General features: G+C 35.6%; 1 protein-coding gene across 1 annotated transcript in view; it reads right to left on the bottom strand.

Moving 5' to 3' along the window:
* HIBADH (3-hydroxyisobutyrate dehydrogenase) overlaps positions 1–17,198 on the bottom strand; it is a 118,250-nt gene that overhangs the window by 88,477 nt on the left and 12,575 nt on the right. The window contains exons 3-4 of the mRNA XM_012640731.1: positions 5,201–5,310; positions 2,647–2,768 (exon numbers count right to left, since the gene is read on the bottom strand). Of these exons, the coding sequence (XP_012496185.1) occupies positions 2,647–2,768; positions 5,201–5,310 (232 nt within the window). The remainder of the gene's footprint in view (positions 1–2,646; positions 2,769–5,200; positions 5,311–17,198) is intronic.

Genomic DNA, 17,198 nt, shown 5'->3' on the forward strand with positions numbered 1-17,198 from the left:
AAAAAAAAAAAAAACAAAAAGCAGCACCAAATAGAGGCATGCCTAAGTACTTTATAAAATAATATCTATACTATAAAGTGATGATTATATGAGTATTAAAATGGTTATTCACATTGGTTTCATGATAACTGTAACAATTCAAGCATCATTTGCTTTTGACACAAAAAACAAAAAGTCATATAACACTTAAATAAAATTGTATTATTTCTAATTAGGATGATGTACACAGGAGCCATTATACAGTGGGTCTAATAAATATCAAAATGAAACTTGGGGAAAACCTTCAATCTGCTTTATAGGCTGGTAAAATGATACAGTAATGATTCTTATTTTCCTCCCCAGAATAACACCTAGCAGGAAGTCGGGGGAAATGCTTGACTGAGGAAACCAATCACTTCTCAAAAATCTATACCATTTTAAATTTATCCAGGTTAAACAACTTCTCTTTAAAATGCTAACCACAGAACAGTAAATACAGTATGTTCACATTTATACTTTTAGAAGACTACTGTATTTGTATGTACCTACATACAAGTCCATGTAAATGCATTTTTAAAAGTCTGAGATAGGAAATAGATAAGGACTTGGAAGAAAAGGATAAACGGGGAAACTTTTTAAGGTTTTTGTTCAAATGATCTCAAATATTCCATGTTTCAAGACTGATGAACACAAAACTTCTATAAAATTGCAGGCCCATCTTGGGAATCTAAGCCACGTTTTTCCCAACATCCCTTTTATTTAACTTTATTTAATTAAAATATATTATTTTTAAACCAGACAATTTAACATAGAGAAAGTTTCCTCTGTTTTAATGGGGAAAGCAGAGCTGTTTTTAACCCACCATATTAAAAATATAAAAATAATAACAATGAGAAGGTCAATATAAATAAGCTACTATTATATACCGGTTAATCTCATAACGATCATATTAACCAATAAATTATCATAAGCCATCCCTGTACAAGCTTTTAATCTATATAATATAGTGTAGATTCAGGTGTATTCATAGTTATAATATTAGCATTTCTGCACCCTAAAGGTTTAAAAATAACTTGATAAAAATAAAAGAGTAATTTCAAAGTTTTCTTACCAGTAAGATTATATTTTAAAAGTTAAAATAATATTTAAAATAGCCAGGCATGGTGGTACGCGTCTATAGTCCCAGCCACTCGAGAGGCTGAGACAGGAGGATTACTGGAACCCAGGCCGGCTTGGGCAACATAGGAATCTCTTAAAAAACAAAAAAGGTTTAAAAATCAAATCAGTATTTTTTATTATCAAATAATTTCAGGCTGTACTCTTGAAGCAAAAGAAAATCAATCAATAACAAGGTCATGTGTCCCAGACCAATTTTCAAATCCAACTGTAGAACCACTCAAAGAAAGAATTGTTCAGTTTATTAATTCCATCCTATAAAAAGCTGCACTAACACCAAGCTTAAAACTGCTTATTAGTATTTTATGATCAAAGTGCTGAGCCCACATTGTAAATCTTTACACCTAAATCCTATTTAACCAATTCAATATAACAATCAAAACAGCTAACAATTATTCATTCCTATACTTGCATTCAAAAGCAGTTTGGGATATAAGATACTTTACAACAAGATCAGTAAGTTCTTTATGAAAAATAGAAATTCATTTAAATTATTATATTTTATTTTTTAATTCAAAAGCTCACAATCAAGTTTAATATAATTGCAACAAAATTCCTATTCTGCTGTCTACTACTATAAATACAAAAATTATACACATGTATACAGTAATTTGAAAAATTTGGAAATTACAGAAAGTCATACCTATCTTATAGATACCTGCTATTAATATTTGATACAATAAGTTCTTAGAATTTCAGTAGTGGATCTCCTTCTCCTGTTATTGATATGATTATATGACTTTTAGGTATGTGTGAATTCTACTTACAGAGTTTCTATTATTAAGTCATCTCTGCATATATGGGCTGAACCAAACTGATTATATTAATAGTATTTGATCTCTTTTACACATGGTTGGATTTAGTTTGCTTACATACTTTTTAAAAGTTTTTACTTTTATATTCATGACTGAAATAGACCTATATATAATTTTTCTCTCTCATAATGTTTCTGTATAGTTTAAGTATCAGAGTTACACAGGTCTTATACAATGAGTTGGGAAATATTTCTTCTTTTTCTATTGTCTTGAATGTTCGCATAAAATGTAGATGATCTGCTCCCAGAAAATTTGGTAACATTAATCTGTAAAATCATCTGGGCCTAATGTTTTCCTTGTGAAATGATTTTTTTTCTTTTTTATCACTTGTTCAATTTCTTTAGCAGTTACAGGATTATTCAAGCTAATTATTTCTTGAATTAGTTCTGAAAAGTTAAACTTTGTAGGAATTAATCTATCCCTATCCATAGTAATTAGAGCAAAAATTCACAATACTTAAAAGTTGTGACATCCTTTTATCTGAATTTAGAATTAGCAATGTTTCCTAAGAGTACTAAATAACATGTCAGCTTGATTTGTTGTTTATTTTTAATGAGAGAGTAAGAATCCTGTAACAGGCCTAAAAATAACTAGAAATATCTTGGGAACCACAAAACCATAATTGCTACTTTTGACAAACAGAAATAAGTGGGCATATATTTTAGCTATGACTTACCACCGGAAACAGGGGCATCCATGAAAACTGCTCCCATTTTCTCAACTTCTTTGGCCAATTCTTTTGAAACTGCAGGATCAATAGTACTGGAATCTATTAATAATGAGCCTTTCTTCACTTTTCTACGTAAATAAATAAAAATGTAGTTTACAACTCTGAATAAACATTTCATTCAACTACCTAAAGAATCAGAATCTGCTAAAAGCTGCTAGATATCAAGGAGGTCTTTGGTTTAGTATTAAAAAACACTATTAATTAGTACAGGTTCAAAAATCTCATATTCATTTTCAGATCAATTACAGTTCAAAGTAAACTCAGACTCTCAAACCAAGAAAATCTAATAAACTACATGGTATAAATTCTGGTTTCAGGTGAAGTACACACTAACCATAATAACATAGCTATTATGAAGCTAAGATGTGAATCTAAGATATAAGCAATTTAAAACACCTATTAACTTTAAAAGGGTATTTGATAGGATTTAAATTTTTGTTTGTAAAGTAGCTGGGTCTTTAAAAAGTAATTTATTTGTCTTTCACAGGCCATATTGCAAATTTCACATATCCATGTCATTTCCACTAGGTAGAACAAACATAAGCAATTGAAATCTAGTCGTTTGCTTCAGAATGTCATATTCTTTTACAACTGTAACTTTTTACTGACAAAATATCAAACAGGTAGAAAGGAAAATACATGAATGAATCTCAAAATCTCACAAAGTCTTTTTACTCTTTAGGGTAAATTTATATGCATACACTGGTAAAGGGGAAAGCAGTCTTTTCACATTGTATTTTACAGGAATATTTAAATGGCATTCTTACATAGAATATTTTTGCTTATACTGTAAATGCAGAATATATCTACATAGTTCCCTTATTATCTCTAAGGAAGTGTCTATCTTCAGTGGCTAGGAAACTGGGACCTAAATTATAATTTATTTAAAGAACTATGGCTAACCCTTAATTTAAACTTCCAAAGTTCTTACTACAGATACACTAACCAAGAGGACACAGAATCATGACTGGAAAATTAGAACTGAATAAATTATATATTGAAGGAGAAAACAAAAAATCATTGATAAAAACTACTGAAAAGTAACATCTTTCTATAGAAAAATAACACAAAATGGTTTAAACAATTTTAGACATATGAATTGCTACAGTTCAAACACGATGCTTGGGTATACACAGAAGAAAATAGCATACTCTATTAGAGATCATCTCAGTATGTAGGTTTCATTTTATGTAACCTAAACAGAATTGTTTATCTGTCTTCTGTTATCTTCATGTTTTTAAGATCTCAAATGTTTAAATAAATAGAAAATCATCTCAAAAACTATAAACGCACTCGGTGTGCAGAAACGATCCTGACCCAGAAAAAAATAAAGACCCACCCATGAGAAGCAAATTAGAGTTCAATGTAAAGCCAAACTCTTTCAAAGCACTCCCTGGACAAAATTGTTCTGGTACCTGGCCACCATATTCCTTAGCAAAGGATAGTAATAAATGCAGGGTTATGTGTCCACAGGAGTTTTTACTAACTTTTCCTTGAGAGGTAAAACAGGCCCTAACTGGAACAGGCTAGGTAACAAGACAACTAGGATGCCTCAGGACCACACACACACTGTGGTCCTAAAGGCTCCATCCAAAATGAATGTCTTTCAACCTTCCCTGAAATCTAAACATTTATCTCACCAGTTTTCTGCCTAATATCCAAGTGTCTTTTGCTTCCAAGTTTGTTAGTTTTCCAAAGCAATTCATTTCCAAAAACCTCAAATTTCATGTATTATAGTTTCCAGAAATTAAACCCTTTCTTTTAGCCCTTCATCTATCTATAGGGCCTACCAGTTTGTTCTCCCTCTGCTGAAATTTGACAACAAAATAAATTAGGAATAGAAACCAGTAAAACCAGAAAACTAAGTTGGGAATTCAATCACTGTCGTCCTAACATAACCACAAGGGTTTGGCAACAAGCAGCAATTAATCAAAAGGTTCTTAGAGCCAAGGAAGATAGGCATTGGCTAGGAAACTCTGACCTAAATTATATTTTATTTAAAGAGCTACTGCTAACCTTTAATTCCAAATTCCCAAAGTTCTTACTACAGATGTACTAACCCAAAGGACATACAATAACTTTTTATTACATAATAAAATGTTAAATAATGGCATTCTTTCCAATGTTTGGCTTCGTTTTTCATAAAAACCTTTTTCTAAATTTCTGCAACTTATAAGGAAATTATGTTTGTAATAGCTATACAGTTTAAAATGTAAGCTTTAAAAGTCTCTTAAACATGTTACCAATGAAAGGGTAAGTTTAATGCAGGGGTTAAAAGGAAAGAAACAGAACCAAAAAAATTTATTCTCAGAAGTCACATATTTGATTTCAGTGAAAAAATAAATCCTTTACAACAAGAAACCACATTATTCACTTACTGAAATGAGAAAACAGTATAGAAATGTTTAACAAACATAATTATAATTTCCTAATAGTTCTAACAAATTGAAATTCATGAACTATCATAACAAGAAAATATTCACAGTTGAAAAATACATACTTCAGAATTCCATTTGCTCCAGAATAAGCTTCTATTGCATTGATACTGGTGGGCAGCATTGTAATAATTCTGTCAGCTTTTTCAGCTACATCTGCTGGGGAAGATACTACCTTTAAAAAAAATTGCAAAGGCACGTTATTTAAATTAAAATGTAAGCAGTTTCTACAGCACAAATAGGATTCACTTTTTATGCATGCCTATAACAGTGACAGTGCATAAAAAAACCAATCCTTGTTTCCAAATGACAAAAAAAAAAAGCTTATTGCCTGAGATAAAGGGTCCATTCCTTATATACATACAGATGCAGTTTCTGTGGAATCACATTTAATGTTTATTTTTAAAAGTGTGAAGGAAGTTGAGGGGAAAAAGGCAAAACCCAATAGTCCTGGAAATACACAGATTTCTCATGGATTCTTCCAACCTGGATTCTTAAACAGCATACTTTTTGGTATATGCTTAAACAAAGAAAAATATTCTAGTACAACAGAGCCGGTAGCTCAACTATAGGAGTCACTAGTGATTTACTGGACAGTAAAATTCCCTAGCAAAATCTCAAGCCCCAATCACCACCATCCTTCAGTCTTTATTTTTAAGCAAAAAAAATTAAGCCTGTTTCAGAAAAGAAAAGGTCAGGATGAGGACGTGAGCACTTAACTACAGTGACTGTGAGTACTACCAGGAAGGCTGACAGTGTGAGCTACCAGAATTCACACGAGTACTACATATACAAGAGAGACATACAAATGGCATCGACGCACTCTCTCAAGCCTGCTTTAATAATGACTGCGAACATACCGGAAAGTTTCTCTGTCCATCCTCTGTATGTGTGTACACGCATGGGTAAATGCATTCACTCATGCCTCCCACCCCCAGCTCTCTCGCTCTCTCTCACGTTATATAACTTGATACACCTGGCCAGCTAGTTAGCAACCAAAGAGGTCAGAAGAGACCAGGAGCTCACTCCTTGCCTCAAACTCTTCTTTTATAGAAAGAATCCTTCACCCAATTGTCACAAAAGCTTCTCTAAAGCCTTTTCTCTTTTCGTTTAAAAAAAGACAAAGGAGATAATTGTCAGGCAGATAACTGATGACTTCTCTCCAGGATGATTTATGTATATAAAAACTGCCATATTTCTACATACATTATGTATAGAAAGTAACATATTTGCTACTAGAAAATGTGAAGTGGCACTTTGGAGTCCGAGGTGGGAGGATTTGACACCAGCCTGGGCAACGTAGTGATACCCTGTCTGTATGTAAAAATTTTAAAATTATCTGGGTGTGGTGGTGCACGCCTCTATTCTCAGCTATTTGGGAGGCTGGGGTGGGGGCATGGCTTGAGCCCAGGAGTTCAAAGTTGCAGTGAGCTATAATCGTGCCACTGTACCCCAGCCTAGGCAACACGGTGAGACAATGTTTCTAAAAAAAAAAACTGAAGTAGCATACAACATATAATCATCTCAGGAATGGGAATGCCCCTGCTTCGTACGGTGGAAGTTTATATAACATTTTCTTTATACCTTTATACTTTATACATCTGATGAAAGTGAAAGAATAGGAAGCCAAACATAGTGTGTTATCTAAATATTATGAGCTAGAAGCAATTACATTTCAATTTTCCAAGAGACCATCAGCCCTAAATCAATTTCAGGATAAATGAAGTTTTAACAAAAAGCAATTTTCATAAGTCATTCTTTAAAATTTCAGACAATCAAGTATCCTAGCATATTGTGTATTAACAGGGTAGGAAATGATATTATAAAATGCCTCAGACCCTAAAATTAAAAAAAAAAAAGATATTATCTTTCTTTCAATGTTTCATTCTAAAGAAAATGAAGCATTTTAGAGTCTACAATGAGATACACTCAACATGTATACTTTGATATATAACAAGGATTTGCCACAATTCTGAAAAGTAAAAAATTTTTCCATAAATTACAAATAAATGCTTAAGTTACATGAAAACCTTTCCTATACCCACAAAAATACTGAAATTCAAAAAGAGGGAACTATTTCCTGGCAAACAATTCAAGTTTACTCAAGAAAAATATAGCTTAGTAAAAAGAAGAGATGAGAAAAAGTTGTAGGAGTCATAATTCTTTACTCCTGGACTGTATCAAGAATATGGGTTACTTACACAGTCCCATTTGCTCATCCCTACTCTAATGAAGTAAATACAATGCAAAACAATGGTATAACTTTCAGTGGCCTTTCCTTTTATTACATACAGCTCCATCTTTCTAGATCTTTCAGGGACCATCAGTAAGCCCTGAGGTCTAAGAGTTAATTTCATACCTCCTCTTAGGAACTGACAGAGTTATCTTCCATCGAGAGAAATTCAATTCTATCTACATAACTCCTTGAGAGGTGCCCTGGAGGGCACCAACAATTAGCTCACAGATTTAAGGGTGCTTCACACCTCCAAGCTCCTCAAGCCCCTGAACTGGCAGTGCCAATTCACGTAACTGCCAAGTGCATGGGGTGGCCAATCAGCCCCCCGCATCCCTAGCATCTGCTTCTTGGGATGGCAGGGTTGCCAGAGTACTGCTAACCCCTCAATTACATAGGAAAGTAGTGTCAAAGCTCACAGGCCCGGAAAAAACACACAATGATAGTGATAGCTGGAATGTCACCACCATACTAGCCACAACTGCTCTATATCTAATGACCGTATACATTTGGTACATCATAATAATAGTTTCTAATTTGCACTACAAAGGCATGTTTATTAGACAGATAAACATTCAAATATTCTTGCCATAGATGTCATAACTTTCAGACTCCGAAATAATTGACTGACAAAATTTGGCCATGACTCAAAAGCTTGGGGGGAAAAAAACCCAACCTTGTTGCCAGTCTGACACCAATCACAAAAGCCTTTAGGAGCCAAACTAATTAGAGTCCCTTCAATTACATTTGCTAATTGAATGGATGAGCAAAGACAGCATGGATTAGTGTAAGGAACACTAATTTGGGAAGCCAGAGATCCAGGTTTAGTTGCAGCTCAGCCAAGAAGTCATATGTGATTTTGTATAAATCACTGAACTTCTCCAGCTTCAGTTTCCAAATTTATAAAATAAAAATAGTTATATGGGTTCTCTTTCAGGGTTTCTATCTCCAAAGTAAAAAGGAAACAAGCAGAGATATTTTTCATATTTAGTAATTTTAAGTTTAGGAAGGTATGGTCCCTATGAACAGGACCAGAAGCATGTGCAACAACTCAGTACAAATGGACAGCATTAGCCAGACGCATACTGTGCAAGTCTTCAACGCCTCCACACCTGTGGACGATCACTGGCCTAGCTGACTCTGGGCCAAGGCTCTGTTCTGATTGCCAAGTCTGTCCCAGACTAGATCTCCTAATTCCAGTTGCTCGTTCTTATACTATTGTGAATTAAGACGACTCTACTTTTCTATTATCTCAATTTTCACTACAGAAAATTGGTTCCCGTGTATATCACAACCCTACGGTCTTTAAGTACTCCTATAGCCAATTTCTCTAAATTTAACTTTGATTTACCTGTATGCTAGTATACATCAATGACAGATGTGTAATACAGACTGGATAAATTAAAGATAAAATCTGCTTTGCTAGATGGGGAGGGGGGAGAAGGGCCAAGAGTAATTTGAAGGCACTGCACCTTTTGTAAATATCCATGGGAAGGAGACAACTGTTACCTAGCTGCTTTATGCAAAGAGAAAAATCTTACTGTCTCTTCTAGACAAAACAGTCACATAAGTTCAGCATTGCTTCCAAGTAAACCAGATGGGTAACAGAAATGAAGAAACGAGATGAATGTGACCTTGTTAAACTTGCCACTCTTGTGTTTTTTAATCGTTTAAAGTAGAAAAGTACACTGTTGCTTCAAAATGACACTACACTTAAAAAACTGACAAAAACGGTTTGTGCCTCCATCTTGAAACATTTGGTCTACAATGATGGAGCCCTCTCAGTAAGAGGCTTTTAAAGTTCTCATTTAATAAGACCTGAGTGGATGCCAGATTAGATCCCAAGAGATTTATTTAACCAAACACGTTCAGCCTTACAACCCAGGAACAACAAAATGGTTTCCAAGTTTTTAAAGAGAAAAGAGAATCTAATTAAGCTAGTTTAATCAGAAAACTCACAAAGAAATGGTGCATACATCCCAAATTTTTGGCACAGACCAGCAGCATCTCCAAGGAAAATCCTAGACAATGAAAACAAAGCACAAGTCGCATGCCTTTCACGCTAAGGCTTAAATTAAAAAGAAAAACCAGTATCTTCCACAAAATAAAAGTGGTATGAAAGGGACAGTGCAGAATAGATTCTTAAAAAGGGACGCTGTCAAATCACTTTATCTCCTAGTTCAGTTTTAATTTTTACCATCACACTTTCACTTAAAAATGTCTACATATTGCTTCTCAGCCTTATGACTGAGATCATATAAAAATATGTCTACAATTCTCTTCCACTGCACTCTAGCCTCAGTAACTCAGCCGAGACAGCGGTGTGTCTGTATGTGTGGTGTAGAAGAATAAAGATTTTGGAGAAATACGGTATCGCAACCAGTAACAACAACAGTAGTAGCAGCAACAGCAGCAATAATAGCACTATGTGCCAGGTTCTCTAGGACAAAGAGGAAGGTGCTATTATTATCATTCCCATATTATAAGATGAGGAAATTTATGCAAAGAGAGTTTAAGTTATGTCTAAAGTCACACAGCTAGCACATGAGGGAGCTGAGATTTGAGCCTAGACAGTCTGGTTCCAGGGTTTGTTTCTAAACCACTACATTCACAATTTATTGATTCATGATTTCTAATATATGAAGGCCTGATAATTACCAGTTACATCTTGGAAAAGATGCTGAAAGTTGAAATGATACATTTATGTTTCCAGTAGAAACAAGGATATAGTAAAGGGATAATGAAATAGGCATGCCCACATTTTTTATGGAACATACACAACAATGGAATATTATATAGCCACAAAAAAATAATGAAATCTTGTCATTTGCAATAACATGGATGGACCTGGAGAACATTATGTTAAGTGAAATAAGCCAAGGACAGAAAGACAAATCTCACATGTTCTCACTCATACGTGGAAGCTAAATATTAAAAACAACCAATCTCATGGAGACAGAGTAGAATGATGGTTACCAGAGGCCTGGAAGGGTAGTGGGGAGGGGCAGATAAAGAAGGCATGGTTAATGGGTGCAAAAGTATAGTTACATAGAATGAACAGTATTTGATAGCATAATAAAGTCACTATAATCAACAGTAAGTTAGGGTAGACTGTAAAATAACTAAGACAGTAGAACTGGAATGTTCAAAATGTTAAATGTCTATGGTGATGGATAATCTTATTACCCTGATTTGATTAATTCACACTGTATGCTTATATCAAAACAACACATGTACCCTATAAAGATATACAACTATTATGTACTCATAATAATTAAAAATAAAAAAAATTTTTTAAATAAGGGGATACAGAAAATGAAAGATAAAACATCATCAAAGAAATAATTTCAGAAAAATTCCTAGAATTGAAGGATATGGAACTCTAGATTGATGGGACTCATCAAATGTTCAATAAAATAGACCCACACCTTCAAAAAAATTTTTTTTATGGAAATGACCACAAATCACAAATTTAATCAATTATACATGCCCTATTAGAATAGGTTAACATTTAAAGGTATAAATCAGCTGATTAAATACAGTCACGTAAAACATATTAAACATGTCAAAATTTTTATTTCCTTAATAACCCACGGACAGTCATGTGTCATTTAACAACAGGGATACGTTCTGAGAAAGGTGTTGTTAGGCAATTTTGTGTGAAAATCAGAGTGTACTTACACATACCCTCCTACTCTACACCTACGCTACCTGGTATAGCCTATCGCTCCTAGGCTACAAACCTGTAGAGCATATTACCGTACTGAATACCACAGACAATTGTCACACAATGGTATTTATGTATCTAAACACAAAAAAGGTACAGTAAAAACATGGTATTATGATCTTATGGGACCACTGTGGTATATGCAGTCCATAACCAAAATGTCCTTAAAAGGCATGTGACTGTAGTTTTACTACTGCTTAGAGCTTGAAGAAAACCCTCCGGGTGGTAACACTCTAAAGTTCTTCTTCCCCTGGAACTGCAGGTGGCATCTTGTACCTGGAGGGGAGGGAGGAGCCTGCCTGAGGAAACAGAGTCGGACCACTACCCAACTCTTCTAACACAGGAAACAATAAATTCCCAGTTTTTGCTTTTAAAAAAAAGAAAAGTATTTCTTCGAGGAGACATCTGAGGATCTTTTAGAACCACCTGATTGTTTCCTGAACTAGATATGTCTATTTTGGTACTTTTTCCTCCCCGCAAATCTCTCACAAAAAGCACAGTTAATGTTAGAAATCAACTAACCAGCCTTTCTGCAATCTTTGGGGAAGAAAAACCTTGTTTTCTTTGGCTCTCACCTCATCAGCTTCACTTGATACAGTAACATGGAGGGAGGAAGTGGACATGTGTCCTCAAAATGTATGAGTCAACTCAAATATACCCTGAATTTTTTAACCCTTAATCTCTTCAGGGCACTATTGTGGCAAGAAGTTTTAGGGTTTCACATATATTTTTCCATCTCATCCCAAGTCATGTCTTTGCTTTATAGTAGTAGAATGAAACTCATTTTCTCCTTTTATCCAACATTTTTAAAAGTAAATATAACTATGAACAATATTGCATTTTAATATATCAGAACTTATTTACCCAAATTAATATTACCTTTTAAAGAAAAAGGTAAGAAAAATCACTTGTTCCAATGGCACTACCACTGTTCAAAACATTTTCTAAGCTGCCGACATAAATCATTTATCAACAAACGTTTTCATTTTGTGATGACAGAGTACTTCCTCTCAGGCCCAGAGCTTATTCACCCTTTATCCTTCTAACTTCATTCATCTAAGTTTCACATTCTCCTATACTATATTGCTGTTAAAATCAATACTCAGAGGACCTCCTAGAGCAAAGACGCTTAACAGAACCAGAGATGTGTGGAAGATGGGATGAGGCAAAGAGGATTCTGCCTTCCAGGCTTCCTGCCTCAGTGTGAAGCACACACGGAATTTTTCCACTGTGTGTAGGGGTGGCAGGTGCACACAAAAAACTAAGGCAAGTCTTCGCTGTTCACTAATACGGGAAAAGCATCTACTCAGAGCCTGTCTTCTTTCCTTCTTTATACCCACTTACATATCACAAGTAAGAGGAAAAACAGGAAAAACCAGTAATTTAGTCTGTGTCCTGGAACCCTCGAATTTCTACCCAGGAATCTTAGAGACCTTGACTTCTTCATGACTTTCATTTCAGACTACATCATTTCTGTTTGTGGGCAAGCAAAGACCATACACAATATTCCTGCGGTTCTCTATCAGAAACGAAATGACTCTTAAGAGTCACTTATTTTTTCCTCCTTGAAAACTGCCTTAGCACTTTATTATAGTCAAATTACAATTTTAATAGAAATTTCCCTGTAATATTAGTTGCTCTTGCCACCTGAGACACATCCAACTCAACCTGTTTTATTCTCCAACAGCACTAGGTAGACTACTAGACATATGGTAGGTATCTACATCTGTTGACCTAAAGTAAAAATCTTCAGCAAATGGGCCAGGTGCAGTGGCTCACGCCTGTAATCCTAGCACTTTGGGAGGCCAAGGCAGGAGGATCCCCTGAGCCAGGAGTTCAAGACAAGCCTGAGCAAGTGTGAGACCCTGTCTCGACAAAAAATTCAAAAATTAGCTGGGCATGGTGGCGCACACCTATAGTCCCAGCTACTCAGGAGGCTGAGGCAGGAGGCTTGCTTGAGCCTAGGAGTTGGAGGTTGCAGTGAACTATGATGATGCCGCTGTACCCCAGCCTGGGCAACAGAGGGAGACCATGTTTTTCAAACAAAAATCTTTGGCATGTGAAGACAAGGCTCCACTTTTTGAGGAAATTGTTCTTTTGCCCTCATTCTTAATCTGGATAAATCCTACTTACTCTTCTGATATCTATTATATCTAAATGTCTAGTCTTTAGAGAGAACTCCTCTAACTGCCCTCTCGGCTAATGTAATGTGCATTTTATTAAAAACCAATGCAACCTTTTACTTTTTCTTTCAATTATCACAATTTGAAATCACATATTTGTGTGATTTGATAATCTAACACCTCCTGTCTGTCCCTGAAGGCAAGGACTGTGACTATTTTGTTCTGAGCTGTATCTCCAGTGCCAGACACAAAGAAAGTACTCAAGAAAAATCTGTTCAATCAGTGACTTAATGAAGGTCCTACCCTACCTTTTGCTAAGGTAGTCTCCAGTAACCTTAACCCATGGCGATCAGAGCAGTAAAAAGTAACTTTTCTTCACAAAGATGGTGGAGAGACCCTGACATTGCCATCTGAATGGAGAACATGAGAAGGGAAATAACAGATATGTAGGTAGAGGTGAAACTAAGGCATATAGAAACTAATTTACAGCTAACACTGACATACAGTACTATGTGCCAAACACTATTTTAAGCTCTTCACACATATTAACTCATTTAACCCTCATAATTCTAAGAAAATGGTACAATTATTATCCTTATTTCACACATGAGGAAACAGAGGTATAGAGACACTAAAAACTTTGCCCAAGATTGCACAGATACTAAGTGGTGAGGGCAGATTCCAAACCCATGCCTTTTGTAGATTCCCAATTCTTGCTGTATTAGTTTCCCATGGCTACCACAACAAAAAACACAAGCACAATGCCTTAAAACAAAAGAAATTTATTCTGTCACAGCTCAGGGGGCCACAGGTCTGAAATCAAGGTGCTGGCAGGGGCACACTCCCACCAAAGGCCCTGGGAGGGATCCTTCTTTGCCTCTTCCAGCTTCTGGTGGCTGCCGACGTTCCTTGGCTTACAGCAGCATAACTCTAATGTCTGCCTCCTTCTTCACGCGGCCTTGCCCTCTGTGTCTCTGTCTTCTCCTTTTCTGTCTATGGTACGGACACTTTGTCACTGAACTTAGGGCCCACCCTAAATCCAGGATGATCTCATCTCAAGATTAACTTACTTACGTCTTCAAAGACCCTGTTTCCAAAACGGTCACGTTCACAGGTACTAGGGGTTAGAGCTTTGGATATATCTTTTTTTTAAATGGCTTTATTGACATATTATTCACATACCATACAATTTGCCCATTTAAAGTGTATAATTTTATAACTTTTAGTATATTAGCAGATATATGCAACCATCATGACAGTCAATTTTGGAAACTTGTCAAGAAGAAACCCCAGCACTAAGCGACCACTAATCTACTTTCTATCTCTATATAGATTTCCTTATTCTAGACTTTCATATGAGTGAAACTATATAGTATTTGGTCTTTTGTGACTGGCTTCTTTCACTTAGCATGCTTTGAAGGTTCATCTGTGTTTTAGCAAATATCAGTACTTCGCTCCTTTTTATTATATTACCGAATAATATTCTGTTGTATGGACATAACACATTTTGTTTATCCATTCATCCGCTGATGGACATTTGGGTTATTTCCACATTTTGACTATTATGAATAAGTTGCTATATACAAGTTTCTGTGTGGATACTTGTTTTCACTTCTCTTAGATATATACCCGGGAGTAGAATTGCTGGGTCATATCGCAATTCTAATGTTTAATTGTTTGAGGAGTGGTTGCACCATTTTACACACCAGCAGTGTATGAGGGCTCCAATTTCTCCATATCCTCCCCAACACTTGTTATCATCCAACTTTTTATCTTATAGGGTGTATCTCATGGTTTTGATTGTATTTCTCTGATGCCTGATGATGTTGGGCACCTTTTCATGTTTACTGGCCATTTGTATATCTTCCTTGGAGAAATGTCTATTCAGATCCTTTGCCCATCTAATTGAGTTGTCTTATGTTTGAGTTGTAAGACATCTTCATATAGTCTAGATACACGTTCTTTTTTTTTTTTTTTTATTTCAGCATATTATGGGGGTGCATATGTTTAGGTTACGTATGTTGCCCTTGCCCCCCCCCAAGTCCGAGTTTCAAATATGTCCATCCTTCGGGTGGTGCGCATTGCACTCTTTGTGTATGAAAATACCCGTCCCCTCCTCCCCCTTCCCCCCTTCCCCCTCGCCCAACATCCAATAGATGTTATTCTTATATGTGCATTTATGTGTTGATCAGTTAATACCAGTTTGATGGTGAGTACATGTGGTGCTTGTCTTTCCATTCTTGGGATACCTCACTTAGATACACGTTCTTTATCAGATACCTGATTTGCAAATATTTTATCCCATTCTGTGAATTGTTTTTTCACTTTCTTGATGTTGTTCTCTTGAGCACAATAGTTTTTAATTTTGATGAAGTCCAATTTACCTGTTTTTAATTTTGTTGCTCGTGCTCTTGGCATCATATCTAAGAGATCTTTGCCAAATCCAAAGTCATGAAGATTTTTACCTGTGTTTTTGCCCAAGAGTTTTATAGGACATCTTTTTGGGGGCCACTAACAAGACAACCCATTATAATAATTATTATTTAATTATAGCAAACTCCCGGGGTACAAAACCACACAATAAAGAGAGAAGGGGTGGGGGAGAACATACGATCAGTGGCTTGACATTACCAATCCAAAAAATCTAAGCAATTTATTTTCTAGTAGTCTAGTTTATAAACAGGTAACAGGTAGCTACATTTCAGAATCATCAAGGAAGACACCATACACACACTCAAAAACATCTCACATTGATTTCACTAATTATTAACCATGCATCACATAATTAAAAGAACCAAAGCCCCAAAGTCAAAGACAGACCTTTGTTCAGATGCTGATTCTTGCTATTCACTCACTGTACAGTAGTCCCCCCTTATTCTCAGGGGATACACTCCAAGACCCCCACTGGATGCCTGGAACTGTGGATACTACCAAACTCTATATATACTACATTTTTCCCATATATACATACCTATGATAAAGTTTAGTTCATACATTAGGCACAGTAAGAGATTAATAATGAAATAGAACAATTATAACAATATGCCAGCATTACTCCTCTTGCAGTTTGAGGCCATTATGAAGTAAAACAAAGGTTACTTGAAAACAAGGACTACGATACCATAACAGTTAATCTGACAATCAAGATGGCTACGAAGTGACTGATAGGCAGGTAGTGTATACAGCAGGGAGAAGCTGGACAAAGGGAGTATTCACATCCCAGGCAAGGCAGAGTAGGGCAGCATGAGATTTCATCACACTACTCACAACAGCACACAATTTAAAACTTATAAATTGTTTACTTCTGGAATTTTCTATTTAATAGTTTTGGACTATGGTTGACCACAGGTAACAGAAATCTCAGAAAGCAAACCAGGCATAAGGAGAACCACTATATAACCTTGTGGGTATTATTTAACTTCTCCAAACATCAGTTTCCAGATAATACTTCTGTTGCAAAGATAAAATGAGATAATATATACAAAATATTTAGCAAAAGTCCCGATACATAGTAGGTGTTCACTTAATACTGCATTAGCTTCTTTTTCTCTTACTTCACACCTACCTAAAATTAGCAACACTAAAGAAATAAGGATTTTGTTGGGGAATGGAGGCAAGAGGGATAACTTCAGAGTACAAGGTAATTCAGACAGAGTATCAGAAAGCTCTGGAATTCTTAGAAGAAGCAGAAGAAAGAGTCACAAGGCAGTGATGATCATTTCAGTTGTTCCACAGGCGAACTGTAAGTGCTATAGGCATAGAGGGAAAAGTAATGGCATTGGTAAGAATTTAAAAGGCCACAAATTTCTGTTTTGCCAATCTAGGGTAAATTGTATACATTCAATTCCTACCTCCTTCTTTGGGTAAACCCTGTATTTAACTGAAGATATTTCCTCTGTTCAGAGACCGAGTACCACTGTTACTCTTACTAACAAACATATAACCCACTGTAAAATGACACCATCAAACAGATGTATTAT

This window comes from Propithecus coquereli, unplaced genomic scaffold, assembly GCF_000956105.1.
Source record: "Propithecus coquereli isolate 6110/MARCELLA unplaced genomic scaffold, Pcoq_1.0 Scaffold156, whole genome shotgun sequence".
Taxonomy (NCBI): Eukaryota; Metazoa; Chordata; class Mammalia; order Primates; family Indriidae; genus Propithecus; species Propithecus coquereli.